A 17,561-nucleotide genomic window follows, 5' to 3' on the forward strand; every position below is an offset into this window, starting at 1 on the left:
ATAATGGCCTGATTTTGTTATGACGAATAATGTCCTTAATTTTTCTCTTACCAAGCCTTTATAGAAAGCAGCTGAAATTGGTTTATTTTTAGGTAGCAAGATCTGTTAGTCATTTTTTCGTTTTGAATAATAAAGCCAGAAATGGACAGACTCTTCACTCACACATTTATTCTGAGCTAAAGTGGTTTCTTGACTTTTCATTTTTAGGTCATCAACACCTCGCTGAATGAGGGCTACCTTGAATTTTTTTTTTTTTTACTTTTCAGTGAGATGTCTTGTTCAGAGCCTTTGAATTCATTTGCTCCTCTGCAGTGTAAGAATCTGTATTTTTTTTTCTGTTATTCTTGTTGCTAATAGATTCTCAAGCTCATTCCCAAGGTGAGTTTCTGTTTGTCTGCTGAAGGTACATCAACATGCTGCATACCTTTCTAATAATGAAGGCATCCTCGAATGTGTCCTTAGCAGAGATGGAGTCATCATCTGATAGAAATGTAATTAATTCCCACATGATTTTTTTTCTCTCGCATGAATAGGCTCAGTGTGAGCTACAGTACTTAGCTTGAGTGTCTGCAAACAGTTCTGCTAACTAGAGGTTCATGCTCGGGGTACAGATAATATAGAATGAATGAGCTCACAATGCAGTCATCCATATGTTGCTCTTGGATAAGGGCCAACTGTAGTTTGTGGTCTGTATTTTTTTTTTTATGTATTTTTATAAAATCACATTTTTTTCATATGAGATATTTGAGAGAGTTTCTTGAAGGAATAGTTCACTGAAAAATAGTTTCTTCATCAGAACACATTTGGAGAAATTTGGCATTACATCACTAATGGATCTTCTGCAGTGAATGGGTGCCGTCAGAATGAGAGTCCAAACAATTGAAGCATCGCAATATTCCACACAACTCCAGTCCAGCTTGTGAAATAAAGGATTGTGTGTTTGTAGTGTTGACACAGGTACCAAAATTTCAGTATTCGCTACAGATACCAGAATCCATGGTTCTCGGTACTAATTTAGCAAAACACAAAACTATGCTAATAAAAAAAAAAAAAAAAAAAACACACTTTTTATCACTAAAAATAAAACCAATGCCATTCTTTATACTTATTTACAATTGTGTTTAAAGTTTTTCTACACGTAATATAATTATGTAAAACCGTAAACAAGTTTCACCCTAATTTAATTTGTCTTTTAATTAATTAAATTTATATTTGAAGTGAAACAACATTTTGATTGGATTTAAGTTTAAAATATGAATAGTCTATCCATATTATTGCTTTTGCAACTGAAAAAGTCATCTTGTTTTAATCAGGAGAGAAATATGCACAGATCAAGTAACAAATACAAGCAAAAACAGTTCTAAACAAGTATGTCAGTGGATTTTGATATGAGAGGACAACAGGGGATGGACTTTTTCAGGAAGTGTTATTACGGATCTTACATTTTTGCCAGGAGCAACAATGTATAGTTAGAAATGTCTTAATGAAGGATTTTTGTTTACAAAAACACAGCTGATGGACTGGAAACAAACTCATCTACATCTTGGTTGGCCTGAGGGCGAGTAGATTTTCAGCATATTTTTATGCCTAGATGAACCATTTCTTAAGGGACAGTTCACCCTATAATGAAACGTCTGTCAACATCATCTCACCCTAATGACTTACTTTCTTCTGTTGAACACAAAAGGGGAAATTTTGAGAATTTAAATACAAATAAGATAATAAAAAAAGAAAAAAAGAAAAGAAATAATAATAAATGGTCCATTTTAGTTATGTTTCGTATCCGAAGTAATCTTTCTCTTTGTTTTTTAAATGTATCATTATGATTAAGACATTTCTGGCTCTTTTCATGAAACACAAGCAGAGGGAGTGTATTGTACTGTTAGATTTTGCTGTATCTGGCTGAGCAGTAGTTTGGGTGGCTCGCCAATGTACTAGATTTCTCTAATACATAAAATAAGTAAGCTTGATCAAAGTTCTTGTGGGGAGAAGAATTTATTGAAGGTAGCAGTGTAGCAGTTCTTCAGCAGTGATGTTAGCATGTCATCCTTCATACAATCTTAACCCCAAGTACTGTCTGTGAGAACAGACCTTTATACCTGTTAACAAATGTGCTACAAACAATACAATAACACCCCATGGAGAGACAATGAAAGTGTAACCTTTTGATGACTTGAAAGGATCTCTCCCATGGAGAGCCCATTCAATGACTTGATGTTGACCTAAGAGGCTGATTATATGGGCCAGTTGTTTCACACTATTGTGAACAAAGTACAGTTGCCTACAGTTGATTCCAAATACATCCAACCAAAGTTAATTAAAAACAAATAATCTTTCAATCCCCCCTTTGATCATTTTTGATCACACATAATAGAAAGAACATACAAAACAGTTATAATTTTAGTAGTCATGTACACATGCTGTATACAGGTTCCTTCTTGCAATACTTTTCAGTAATCATGAATACAGAATGCTGCATACAGGCTCCCTTACTTAAGATGACAGAATAAGAGTTCATGGTGAGGTTTGCATTATCTTTAATGCCTAAGTTCTTTTTTATTTTAATGTTGCGGTCTTGTGGAAGTGACGAATGTTGTTGTGTTCTGTGGATGTTAAGGCATGTTTATCTAGGTGGCCAGTGCAGTTTGGTCCAAGCGTTGGATATCTTTGCTCATCCTCTGAAACGCTGGGACACCTACAATCACACCAGAGAAAAGGGAAACAAATCTTTCCAAAGAAATAGTTTAAACAAAATATGCCTAATTACCAATATAACTGTCCCTATTTAATGTTGGCAGGACACTACAGTGTTTATCAGTGGTGAAATGTTCATGTCTTCGTCCTCAGGCGACAAGCTAGAGCCTAAAAACTCTAGTCCCACCATATTTGGACTCTGAAAAACACTACTGCCATCTATCCCTCATCTCTAGGCAAATTCACATCAATCCACTCATTGTTTCCCTGTGCCTTAACTGCTGTGTCAGTTACTAAAAGATCCTCAATTGGTCTTTCCCATCTGTATTCTTGTTGCGACACATCAGTTTTTTTAATCTTTACCCATTTGTTGGGCACTAAACCATGGCTCCCTTTTGGAGGTGCCAAAACTTGATTCTTGGCATTGTGTACTGCCAGACTGAGTCTTTCATCAGTTTGGACAAGGCTGACAGATGTTAGATTTTCAGTGGACATGGGCCGGCCTGTGACATGTTCAAAAGGGCATAGTCCATTTTCCTTGTGGTTTTCCTTAAGGCATCGGTTGTCATCATGTTTTTTTACATCTTCCATTAACAATGATGATTGTTTCCTGGCCAATTCAATTTGAATCTGTTTACTATGTAGAACAGTTTGTGAGTTTTGCTGAAGTTGTCTTAATGCCGCTGCATGTTTACCTCTCTCCTTTACGGCTTGTTTAGCAGCACTGTCTACTAGGACATCCTCTGTGGCTTCAGTTGTTGAGGTTTCATGGAGTCCATCAGCTTTTGGATAAGATGTCACTAGCTGGTGCTGCAGAGAGAGGTTCTTCAGTTTCCCTGTGGCTCCACAGCATTTAGCAGAGTCTGTTTTTGTTTGGCTGTCAACTGCTGAAACCTCTTCAACAGGTGGTCATCATCACTTTGTCTCAAACTCAGCTTACAATCACGAATCCAGTGTCCTTCCTCGTTGCAATGTCTAAATCTTTCCTGAGTTTTCTCTCTTGAGTGTCTCTGATATTCACTTTTTTCGTATCCCATTGTCCTGTTGTTGTATGACAAGGTTTTGGATTGTAAAACTCTGAGATCGACTTCCTGTGTTCTTTCAATCTTTGCTGACCATTCTACAATCTGCATAAATTTTGTTCCAGTGCTGTCCCAGTCATCATACCTGATTTTAAGAGTTTTAGAAACCTCAGGTTTCAGTCCATTCACAAATATGGTTTTAAAAGGGATGCTAGTGTCTTCACAGAGTTCTTCAATGTTGTTGTTCAAACCAGCATGTTCCATCCAAGTTTGTCTGAAGCGTTCTTCAAATTCTGCAACACTTTCTCCTGTCTTCTGCACACAAGAGGTAATTTTAGCCCAATTAACCTCTGCAGGTTTCAGTTCAAATAAGAAGGTTTGAACCACTTCCCATCCAGCTTCAATGTTTTCTTGAGATTCACCAATCCTTCTTTCAACACTTTCTGTAAGTCGTTGTTGGTCATTGTCTCTTAAGTTCACATTAACAATCATCACACTGTCCAGTGGATGTAAATTGTAGATTTTCTGCAAGCGTTGAAGAAATTGCCATACTTTCCGTGGTTGCTTGTACACATCTGGCAATTCTTTTGACCATTTGTCAACTTGCTCTGGAGTAGCTGGCTGGTATGTTCTGTATGGAACATATTTCTTTATTACCTTTTTTACTGTGCGAGTTCGTCGTTCACCATCTTCCTCATACTCCTCTTCATTTTCAGTTTCAGTTCTTCTGTTCTTAATAATTACAGGAGCAAGTCTAACCTTCAGTTTGTCCTTTGTAATTTCAGTATGTGTGTTGATATCTGCATCACTGTTATCAGAGCTGCTTGAAGCTTTTGATTCCAGTCGTTTGGAGAGCAAAGTTAACAACTTGTCATTCTGTTGTAACAGTCTTTCTTTGTCCTTCTTTACAGTCTGTAATTGTTCAGCCAGTGCTCGAACCTTTGCTTTCTCTGCTTTTTTCTCATGTTGTAATTTGTCAGTTTCACATCTCTGTAGATGCTGTCGAATTTGTTTGAGCAAAATTACAGACAAGCCATCTCTGTTGGTGTATGTCCTTAAGCGCTGCATCTTTCCATAAGCCCTTTTAATGTCCGGCAAAGCCCATAGTCCACTCTCTGAGTACTTGATGCTGTACTTCTGGCAGATGTCATCATGGCACTTCCTCAGTCCCAGCCTTTTGTCCAGATATGCATTCAGATTCTCCAACATCTGATCAATGGTAACATTTGGAGGTTCTGTTCCATGTCTTTCTGTTGTTGGCCTCAATGCATGACTATTGCCTTTGTTTTGTGCAGACTCAGCCATGGCGAATACAGGAAAAGTGCCCTCAGAGGTGTGAAAACAGAACAAAAGGTGTTAGAACTGTTAAAGGTACTTATTCAGATTTAAATTCACAGCAGTCTGTTAGACTGACCATTTTCAGTTGCACAGACAAATCATTAGTTTAAAAGCTCAGCTTAGTTTTCAATCTTCCATTTAAAACGAAACATTTACATTCGGGCTAATTTTCCTTGTTTAATGTCTGAATTGAGTTCTAGCTCAGAAGGCTGAATGCCTTTTTCAAATTTGTCCCTTAGACAATTTACATTATATATATATATTTTTTTCTGTATTTTTATGGAAGGCAAACAAACTTATAGTTTCATGGTTTTATGCCATCATCTTCTAATTCGGTTTGAACATTAATTTAAATTTACATTAGTGGCTACTGAATTAGCACCCAGTCAAGAATTCCCAATTCTTGCAGCAACATCAGTCCCAATTCTATCTATGACTCCTACAGTCTCTGGAGAAATGGACTAAATTGTTTTTTTTGTTTTTTTTTACACAATTCCTACAAACAAAAAGAGAAAGGACCAAGCTTATGCTTCTACAATCTCTTGATTACTGGTCTAAATTGTTTCTTTCACACAATTCCTACAGACAAAAAGAGAACGGACCAAGCCTCTGCTTCTACAATCTCTTTATGAACGGACTAAATTGTTTCTTAAACAATTCCTACAGATACAAACAGAAAGTACCAAGCCCTTGCTTCTACAGTCTCTTGATTACTGGTCTAAATTGTTTCTTTCACACAATTCCTACAGACAAAAAGAGAACGGACCAAGCCTCTGCTTCTACAATCTCTTTATGAACGGACTAAATTGTTTCTTAAACAATTCCTACATACATAAAGAGAAAGGACCAAGCCTCTGCTACTACAGTCTCTTGATGAACGGACTAAATTGTTTCTTAAACAATTCCTACAGACTCCAGAGAACAGGATTAAGCCTATAATTACACATCTATGGCTCCTACAGTCTCACGAGAACGGACTAAACCTCTTTCTTGAATGATTCTTATAGACTCAAGATGACTGGACCAAGCTATAAACACTTTTTCTATAGCTCCTACAGTCTCAGGAGAATTAACTAAATCATTTAAAAGGTTCCTACAGACTCAAGAGAAAGGCCTAAGCCAAACATTTCTTAAACAGTGCTACACTGGTTATTATGGTTACACTACACACATCAAATGATCTGCTTACTTATGAAAAAGTGTTCTTTTAAGTTCTTTTAGAGAGCTGATAGTTTCACTCACCAAATTAGAATCTTTGAGAAAGGATCAAGTTGATTCAAATAACTTATGTCCACAGATGCGGTCTGTTGATCTTCAACACAAAAACTGTAGAATTTCCAAAACTCTTTTGTTCACTTCTTGTTGCAATTGGTGAGTTCTCTTCTTGTCAGTCTCTCCTGGCTGGCTCCGCCAAATTGTTAGATTTTGCTGTATCTGGCTGAGCAGTAGTTTGGGTGGCTCGCCAATGTACTAGATTTCTCTAATACATAAAATAAGTAAGCTTGATCAAAGTTCTTGTGGGGAGAAGAATTTATTGAAGGTAGCAGTGTAGCAGTTCTTCAGCAGTGATGTTAGCATGTCATCCTTCATACAATCTTAACCCCAAGTACTGTCTGTGAGAACAGACCTTTATACCTGTTAACAAATGTGCTACAAACAATACAATAACACCCCATGGAGAGACAATGAAAGTGTAACCTTTTGATGACTTGAAAGGATCTCTCCCATGGAGAGCCCATTCAATGACTTGATGTTGACCTAAGAGGCTGATTATATGGGCCAGTTGTTTCACACTATTGTGAACAAAGTACAGTTGCCTACAGTTGATTCCAAATACATCCAACCAAAGTTAATTAAAAACAAATAATCTTTCAGTACCTGCGGATACTTAACAGTAATTTCTAACATCAATGGCTCCTTTTCCCCCACCCTGCAGAAACAATGGTAGATATTTGAACGTCAGTAGGTTAAAAATAGCTCGGTGTATAAGTGGTTTGCTGTAAGAACACACCTCCACCAGTGGGATGTGTGGCTAATGGAAATCATGCTAAAGCCGTCATGTTGGCATATTGGCGCTAATGGACTCTCTGTGTGTTCCGGTCTCCTTTGTTTGAGTATCTCGCAATCTCTCATGACATTCAGAGATTTAGCCTTTAACAAATCATTACACACCGCATGTGCACATCGGCCTGTCTAGTTTCATTCTGTTGCAAGTACAAATTCACTAATATTCAACCGAACAAAACCAGCATATAATGTACTCCACTTTTACCTTTGTATTTTGTCTTTTCAACATGTATTTAATCAGACTTTAATGCTAAACCACCATGCGTTGTTGTATATGTTTGGTGGTTCTTCTGTATTTTTGCTGCTAAATGGACTCATTACATTCAATAGACAGTATTCACTGCAAAATAGTGCTCTCTGCATATTTGTTAGTCAGATTTGTGGCCATCCAATATTTATACATTATTTAAAATTGCACAGAACCATTTATCTATGCACATGAAAAACTCCCATTATCATAAGCACACTGGATTTACATTTATTGCATCTTGGATGTTGAGAGGATTGCATTTAAGGAGTTTATTTTAGGAAGATCATGTTGAAATAGATGACAAAAATAAGACACGTAGACACATAAGACAATAAGGTTGTCTTGGATTTTCATTTCTACTAAATGCACCAGATGAAATCATTCATGTTTAACATTTATTGCTTGCTCCATTATTTAATCAGACTGCTAAAAGTTAAAACATTTTTACAAATACTTTATTAAAAAAGCTAATTTACCATATTTGCTTCAGTAAGGCTATCATTACTGGACACTTTATACTGAAATGCAATGCAGTACAATAGTGTAACATGATGAAATGTTTGTTGTTGCGCAATGAGTTTCATATACTTATTTTAAGAATTTGTATGCAGCATATAGTAGAGTACTGCACAGGCTTGTATTCCAGCCTTTGACAGTTAAAGTGATATGGCTCAGTGGTTTCTGAGAGACAGCATGTCAAGCTGTTGGCTGTTTTTATAATTGCTTCATAAGGCCCACTTCCAGTAGCCTTTGAAGGAATAGTTCACCCACTTTGCATTTACTCACATTCATGTCATTCCAACTTCATATTATTTTCTTTCTTCCGTGAAGCAGAACAAAATGAAACTTCTGTTTTCCATAAATATAAAGTAGATGTTTTATATATATATATATATATATATATATATATATATATATATATATATATATATATATATATATATATATATATGTATATATATGTATATATATATATATATATATTTACTGTCAAGCTTCAAAATGGACAAAAGCCCCAGAAAAGCACCTAATGACTTTTGTGCTGCATTCTAAGTCTTTTGACACCGTATGTTATATTAAAGTGCAAATTCTCACACACACACACACAAAAAACCTTAAAACCTAATAAATTAAAAACTTTTTTTGTCATGTTGCCAATTGTAATGCATCAATTAAAAACAATTATTGGGATTTGAGAACTGTTAGGAAGGTGACCAAACAATGCCTTCCGTTTAAGTCCTTTTAAGGGAATAGTTTACCCAAATATAAAAATTCTGTCATCATTTACTCACCCTGAAGTTGTTCTAATTGTTTTTCAATGATGTTGGTAACCAACTGGAGAATTTACATTTTGGGTGAGCTGTCCCTTTAATAATGATGAATTATTATGATAAATTATACTGTAAGGGGTTATAATTTTAATGTTTGGCTGAACTATTACAGTACTTTTATGGAACAATTAAACTGTGACAGTCTATCAGACAGTCTGTCTGAAGCTCTAGTCTGGCCTGATAATGAGGAATGCTTTGAATAAAGAAACATTTTGGAGGACGTAGTCTAGTTTTACTCATTCAGGCTGACAAGCCAGTACATGTTATTTTTATCTAATCTTTTCCCTTCACTGTCTGTTGTGTATGTACACACTTACACACAGAACATACAAACATCTATGACATCAGTCTAATGTGTAATAATGCTCTGTAAAATAAGGGGAAGGGAAAACCAGACAGAAATGGAGAAAAACATATCAAAAGTGAACGAGAATATACATTTTTCCACTTAGCAGTTTTCTGTATTGCTATAACCGGCTTATGGTCTGACTTATAGTAATGTGTCCCTATGCAGCTACACTATACTGTTATGGACTTCATAATCAGATCCAGCCAGAACATTTCCCAGATTTTGTTATTGTGAGTTCAGCTGAGGCCATGCAGTGGGGGATTATGGGTAAAGAAATAATGGCCAATTGGATTCCATACATTTTTCAGTATTTCTCAGCACTGGATGTGCCTCAGGTTGCATGCTTTGTTTCAACATTTAAAGCTGGATTGGAGGTGAAACATTCACCTGGGAAGCTTCTAGAAGGACTGTCGCATCTGTCAGTCTTCAGCTTTTCTAGACTGTAATCTATTCCTCTTGGAGTGCTAGTGGTGATTTGTAATGTTTCTATTATTCATTCTTTTCCCTTAAAATGCAGAGTATGTGATTTATTAAACAGGATGAATTAAACATGCATGGTGTTCTCCTGCTGCGTCTCGGGCTTGATAAAGCTGGATAAGACGAAACTATGACTTTCTCTTTCCTTCAGCTGAACTATTGAGCTCTTTAGAAACACATACTCTGCATTTAAAAGACAAGCTGGGAGTAAATATCAGGTTGTGTATTACTTCTTGGCTTAAAGGCAGGCGTTTTACATCAGTTTTCACTGTTTCAGTCTTATTTATATTGAGTGCTATTGGTGCCAAAGGAGAAGCTGTCAAGATTGAGCTGATGCCAAGCAATATGTTCTCCTTCAGTTGAGAGATAACCCAACATTTTGCAGTCCTCCCCTCCGTCCTGATAATTAAAGGGACAGTTCACCCAACAATGTAAATCATATACTCAAGCTTGTATTGGTCCAAACATGTGACTTTCTTTCATTTTTGAAACACAAAAGAAGATATTTTGAAAAGTGTTTTCTATTCCAAACTAATTCAATGTTAAACCCAACTGACTTTACTGTAGATGTGTGAAACTTTTTAAAAAGAAGTCTTTTATGCTCACCAAAGCTGCATTCGTTGGGTCAAAAATACAGTAAAAACAGTAATATTGTGAAATATTCTCGCAGTTTAAAACAACTGTTTTCTGTCTTAATCATTTATGTACATGATTGTGTTTTTGAGAAAAAAAAAAAGTATGCGTGGAATGTTAAATCACTTGAATAAGACAATAAAACACATAGAGAACACTGGTTCCCGGGACTTTTGAGAACTGGAGCTTGTAGCCTAGAATTTTTCTTTCTAAATTATGTGAAAATCATCTTGTTTACTCACTCACAGAAAACAATATAGTGATTTACATTTTCTAAGACACTTTTTTTTGGTAAAAGTAATTGAGTAATTAATGTTGAAAAGAGCTGAGAATATTTTTTCCAAGGGATAAAATGAAAGAACAGCATTGTTTGTTACATTTGTTACAGTAACATTAATTTGTTACATTTATATTATTTACATCAAGCTTTTGAATGGTATAGTAGTGTATATTGTTATTGAAACCTCATAATGCTTCACTTCATTATACATTTAGTCAAGAATTATAGTTTGGAAAAAGTCTAAATATTTCTGGAAAATGTGACACTTTTTCAGGATTCTTTGATGAATATAAAGTTCAAAAGAACAGCATTTATTTCCTTTGAACATTATAAACACCTTCACTGTCACTTTAGAACAATATAATGCATGCTTACTGAATTAAAATATTAAATTAAATTTAAATTAATAAATTAAAAAATTTATTAATTGTAAAATAAAATCGTAAAAATCACTACAAATATTTGGTATATCTTAACTTTTAAACTCAAATTGTTAAGTAGTTTTATGGCAAATATAGTACATATTATGTTCTAACATATTTTTCAAAAATGCTCTTTATTTGTCTGAACCATGGCTTAGCGGTTCCTGTATGTGGTGCTCATGTGAGAAGCATTGGTTTGAATCTGGGTTGTGTCGCATCTAGCTCCAGTTCCTTCTTTATCACTGATAGTTTTCCATCTCCTCTCTTCTGCCTTTTCTCTATAAAATAGCTTAAAATATCAAACAGAATACTGTGTAGTCTAGCAGTTTTCTCTTGTGCCAGTTTGTTTTTTGTTCCATGTTTACAGATTTCAGAGGGCTATTAGATGTTTAGAGCTGTTGGTCTAACGTAAAGCCATCACCTCAGCTAACATCACTGCCCAGCTTACTTACAGCCTGAGGTTAACTTATGGCCAAAACCCAACTACTGTTTACAACTCTCTGTGGTCTATGAGCTAAACTTATCCTCCACAATCCATTGATTTCATCTCCAAAAGCTTTCCAAATATTTGTAGAACTATCTCTGCCGTTTTACAGTTGCTAAGTGGAGTGAAAACAGAGGGAGAGGTGAATATATCTATATATAAAACATCTTTTGAGTAAATTTTTTCTTTCAGTATCTCCTGTTGGCAAATGTTTGGTCACTTTGGGGACCTTGAGCTGTTTCCCTCTGGGGGGTTTTATTAGCCACATGTATGTTCCTTTGGTGATACTGATGTGTTTTGTGGTAGTTGGTTGATTCACACATCACACAAATTGGTTTGTGCTAAACATCCGTTGGAGTTATAATTACTAAGATATCCAAATTGTAAGGGCTTGAGGGACATAAAAGGTCATTTGTTGCTCCATGTATTCCTTCTTGAAGTAAGCACTTTGATCTTCTTTGAAAGACCACACATACATTCTATTTGGTTCACTTGCTTAACATAGTTTAATGTGTATTATTTTATATATTTATTTTATATTTTATGTAAATTACATCTATAATACATAACAAATCCAGAAAATAAGGTGTCAAATATTTATATTTTATATATTTAAAAAAATGTGTATAATATTTTCTGTATATATTATATATTTATTATATATATTTATATATGTAATTACATTTTTTTCATGTACTTTTTAAATGTAATTGTATATACAATATATAAATCACACATACAGGCATATATAATTTTCTATATATTTATGTTTTTGTATGTTCTATTTATATTATTGTAGTACTGTATTATTATTTTATATTATTTTAGCTACGCTGAACATTTCCCTTCAGATTTGCCACTCAAACTTATCACACACAAAACAGAAATTGCATTAAAACATGAAAACGCTGTTTGCTTGGGTGAATCATCAGCAATACGGTAGATTAATACAAACTTGGCTAGATAAATGTATTATAGTGTTTTACCCTAGGTGACCTTTTGGTTACTGGTGCTAATGATCATCAGGTTTCCAGGGCTGAGTGAAGTGCAGAAGAGTGAGAGCGTATTTTGGGCTCAGCCCAACAGGTGAGCTAGATTTTCAATGAAGTGGATCTGTCTTGAGAGGATCCACTTCAAAGAACACCAGCTGACTTTATTTAAGACTAATATGCATGCACTGGCTCCAAGACGTCAACAGAGAGGAAGTGATTTTACCTTTAAGCTAGATTCCCCAGTAGACTTTACTATTTTCTTTTTGTTCTGAATTTGCTGAAATGCTTAAAGGAGCAGCTCAGTCAGAAATGAAAATTCCTTTATTGTTTACTCTGCCACAGAACACAGAATGAAGAATATCTAAACTGCTGTTTTTCCATTTTTCCATACTATATAGTGGTGATTCCATGTTCAAAAAAAAAAAAACCTCCATAAAAGTAAGGGTGGGTGATATAGCAAAAATATAATATCACAATTTTTCTGAAAGAATCACAATCATCAGTTTTCTTTTTGGTTTTTAAGACTACTTTACTGAGTTACTGAGCAGTAAAAAATAAATTAAAAAAAATAAAAAAAAGCCCTAAAACTAATATAAGTAAAGTTCTCCAGCTTATTACAGACAAGTAAACAAGTCAAAATAAAAATAACACATGACAAGCAATATAACAAAGAAATACAATAAACCAAAGATCCAAATTAACCCGAACAGTGTTTTGGTAAGAAATACTGCAGAAATTGAATTAAGTAATCAAATGTAAAATACACCACTTTATGAATTTAACATAGAGTTCATATATTAGGCTGCTGTCACTTTAAGAACTAATGCATGGGTCTAATATACTGACAGACATCCTATTTTTTTCCCAGCTGTTTACATTCATCTAAGACAATACAGTATTTACCTGCCAAAGAGGGCATTCTGACATATTTTTGTGTATATGACCATTTAGGCGCGCACGTAAAACCCAAAACTAACTTGCGTGTTGCCATATTGATTTCTTTTTCACAGCTTTTTACACTTTTTAAAACTCCTTTTATTATAAACCAGATCACACTCTTTGCTTTCTCATCCATCCATGTCTCTTTATCCTTATAACGCGTTAATAACTTAAAGAAGTCCTGCCAACTGAAAGATGTAGATATACATGTTTTTACATACAGATATAAATAGGACATATTTGCTCACAATCCCTACGACTGGTTTGAAATGTAGTTTTTGGCCATCTTCAAGATCCATCAAAATATAAAATCATCAGATCTCCCATTCCTACATAAATATGATGTGATTCGTGTGCTGTATTCTGTACACTGTGCTGTATAAGTCTTTTGAAGATGTACGCTAACAAACAATTAATTGTGCCCATACACACATAAGAATTGAGAAGCTGTGGCAGAGAGGACAACACTTACATTTCTGTATTCAGAAACTTTGATTATAGAGCAGTAGTCATTACTAACTGCCTCTCATGGTGCCTTTTGTCTCTGAACGGCCCTCGACACATTATGACAAAAAAAAAAAAAAGATTTTACTTTTTGTGTTTACTTTTACTTTTTTCTGTGGAAGAAAGAAAGACACAAAGTAGCAATTGAGTAAATCTGGCAAAATTCTTTAAACGGTTAATCTTTTAAAAGTGTACAATTAGTTGGTATTGAATTAAAGCATTTTAGTGTGTAATACAGCAGCACATACACGACAGATTATGCTAAAGGTGTGATAACAGATGGTTGCAAGCTTCTTGCGTGTTCTGTACAGAAGAAAGCTCACACCTTAGACCAAAAGATAATGCTATGCCAGCTGCACTCGCTCGCGGTAGGTTCTCCTGCTGTCAATATGGAGATGGCAGGCATAAGGATTGCACCCCTCATTTACACACACATACGCACACACACACACACACACACACACACACACACACACACACACACACACACAAACACTCACACACACACGCACACACCCCATTAGATAATCTCATGGGAGAGCTGGGGCCTGTTTGATCCCATCCAACAAGGCACAGCAGACAAGGTATGATCAGCCAGCTCGGCTATCCCTCCATTTCCCACCTCTCTCTCTCATCCTCCTTTCATCCCTCTTCTTTTGTCAGTGCATAGTGATGGATAGGGTGCCTGTGGCAGAGTTATAGCGATTTCTGTTTTTTTTTTTTTTTTTTTTTTATCTAGACTTGCCGCTGGATATGCATCACAAACCACAGTGTGATGTTACGTGGAATGATGCATGATTTGTTTGTATTGTATAGTTGAAAATATTATTTACAAGTTAAAAAAAAAAACACTGTAGTTATATAAATAAAAATCAGTTCTGTGTAACACACTTCGAGATGAAATTAAATAATATTGGTATCAATAATATAGAAAAAAACACTGTTCAGTCTCTACATTATTTATTGCATTTTTCAGTTTCTTGATCACAGATGGCTTTCACATGGCCATTCTCTGAAATGTGAAACTTACAGCAACTTTTAAATATTTACTAATGCCTCTTAAACAAGAAACTGGTCATTTTCAAGCCCATTTCCTCTCTCCATAACAGCTTATGTTCTGTCAGTGTGAGAAAGCTGGCTGGACTACAGAATGCTTTGAGTCTATCAGCCTGTCATCAATATTTCAGCGTTTCATCCAGTTCTAGAATGGCCTGATATCCTTCAGGGGAGCAGTTGTCTGCTGCACACCATGCACATTATGAACTCAGTGAATATCGAAAGCGATGAATACGGAAGATGTTTTTGGGGTGAAACTCAGGTGTTAAAGTCAAAGTTAAATAGAAATAGAAACCATTTTGGAGTGAGCTTTTCCTGGAGCAAAGCTTCAAAACAAACGTTCGCACTTTGGCAAATGCTCATTGACAGTTTCTGTGAAAGTTCTCAGTTAAAATGTCTCTCAAAAAATGTTATTATTATTGTGAGTATCGTTGATTTCAGTCTGTTATTAAATTCATTCATGGCATTTATCTTGTGTAATATCTGAATAATAGCCTACTTTTGAATATTTGTCCCAGGATAGCAGGTAATTTAGTTTGTCAGGTCTGATCTTGCACACATGATATGTATTTATCTCACAAATTACCGAACGCTAATGAAGAGAACATTACATTCTGAAAGAGTAATTAAAAAGTGCATTCCAGATGGGTCAAGCTGATACAGCATCATTTTCCATGAAGCGTAATGTCATATTTTGCCTTAAAGACACTGAATTCATTCAACCGTGATGCTGAAGCGCTGCTCTAGGTTGTCATGGTGACACACTTAACACTTGTTCCCATGACTCCAGTAATGTGTTAGTAACCTAGCGCCCCAGCCCCCATTTTCAAGTAGTATACAAGCCTTTGGCATTTGGATGGAGCTGGTCAAATGAAATAAATTCTTCCTGTAGTTCAAACATTAGAGCATGACGCTAGCAATGCCAAGATCATGAGTTTCAGGAAAATCATAAAAAAAAAAATGAGATTAAATGCAATGTAAACCACTTTGGTTAAAAGCATCAGCCAAATGCATAAATGTAAATATTGTTTCATTTAAATCTTAATTTCTTGATCTAATCTAATATAATCAGCTTTGTAAGTCTATTTATAAATGAATATGTGAAATTTGACTAACCTTGGCCGGTGTTATTTTAAAATAATTTACTTACTATTATAGTTTTTAATCCAGATTTTGGCATTTTTATTTGTATATTTTCTGCTTTAATATATATATATATATATATATATATATATATATATATATATATATATATATATTTATAATTTAATTTATAATTAATTTAATTAATTTATATTTTTTTAAACCATCTGAAAAGGAGAATTGTTGCCTTAAAATTTTATTTTAGTTAATTTGAAAAATATTTTTCAAGTAAAACAAATATTCTTATGGTTTTTATTTTAGTTTTAGTTTACAAAAACCTTTACCTAGACCATAGTGGTTCAGTCACTATGGTTTTTAGGGTGTTGCTACTGTAGGTAGTCGGCCTAAAAAAGATGCTCTGGTCCCCAGAAGTGGCTTAGGTTCTTTCAAAAAAGGTGTTAATAATTGCACAAACCCCTGAGCTGAAGTTTGAGTAATAATACTTTTAAGACTTCTTTTATGCCAAAAATGTAACATTAGGATATTATCCACTCTTTTGGAAAGCCCCTTCTGTAGAAGTGGGCCAAAGGCAGGGCGAGAGATCCACCGTACATTCATGCTGTGTTTGGATAGGAGTTGGACAGGAGTGGGAGGACAGATTTATGCTGCCTTTTACACAGTACTGTATGTGCTTGTGTTAATAAACACCCTCGGAACACTGGTGGTGATTGTTGCAAAGGAGGACAGAGGTGGGAAGTATTTTGCTGTTTTGTTCCGGGGGAAGAGGCAGTTTTGTCAACAAACTTCACTAGGATGTTCATTTAGAAAGGCAGTGTATTACTAATACATTCATTTTGTGGGTGGATGGTACATGCAAATTTAGTTAGGCTAGCAACATTTATTAGCACTGTAACTGAGAAACTAAGAAACAGACTGACTATTCCTGTACTGACATGGGTTTGTTTGACTCAAGGGGTCAAGGTCTGGTGGGTTAGCATGGTCCCTTTAGCCCCTGCTGGTCAATACTGTAACTACACCTTCTGAAACCAATGTATTATGATGAAATAAACATTTTATTTTTAGTTAGTTTAGTTTAGTTAATGTGTCCTTCTAAAAGTGTAAATTTCTTAAAAAAAAAAAAGTTAAAAAAAATTAAACCGTATAATACTTATTTCTTGGCAAACTCTCAGAATAGAGGAGATAGATTTTTTTGTTTTGTTTAGTTTAGTTTTTACAGATAAAAAGCACCCATTGTCCACCTTCTTTACCGGAAGCCGTTGAGATTGTCCTGACCTCTGTGCCGTCTGCTCGCAGATTCAAGATGACAGCAGTGGGAACAGTCTGCTCTTTGTCCTGTCATCTCTCATGTTTGTTTCAGGAAGTTGCCTGTGTCTTTTGTCATCCGGCGTTCTGATATGGGTATACAGAGGTATTGAGGATGACATTTGTCAGAGGACTAATGTGAAAATGAAAGTGGTCATACAAGGGCATGTGTTGGTGCAAACAGGGGTGGCATTATATTGCTACAGTGCTTGCAAGAACACTATGGAGATGTGTATATATACAATATTTAATAGAATGTTTAATAGAATGTTTGGCATTCAAAAGTAATGGGTAGCAATGATGTTATTGTAATATTT

The 17,561-nt window shown here is 35.1% G+C and overlaps 2 protein-coding genes across 3 annotated transcripts in view; one reads left to right on the plus strand and one right to left on the minus strand.

The window, feature by feature from the left end:
- Positions 1 to 17,561, plus strand: part of LOC128025446 (bifunctional heparan sulfate N-deacetylase/N-sulfotransferase 2) — a 67,655-nt gene that overhangs the window by 24,744 nt on the left and 25,350 nt on the right. The window lies entirely within an intron of this gene.
- On the minus strand, positions 1,871 to 6,934 carry LOC128025449 (uncharacterized). The gene has a single exon (XM_052611845.1). It carries the CDS (start codon positions 5,019 to 5,021, stop codon positions 3,522 to 3,524), a length of 1,500 nt encoding a protein of 499 aa, XP_052467805.1. The 5' UTR covers positions 5,022 to 6,934; the 3' UTR covers positions 1,871 to 3,521.

This window comes from Carassius gibelio, chromosome A12 (genome assembly GCF_023724105.1).
Source record: "Carassius gibelio isolate Cgi1373 ecotype wild population from Czech Republic chromosome A12, carGib1.2-hapl.c, whole genome shotgun sequence".
Classification (NCBI taxonomy): Eukaryota; Metazoa; Chordata; class Actinopteri; order Cypriniformes; family Cyprinidae; genus Carassius; species Carassius gibelio.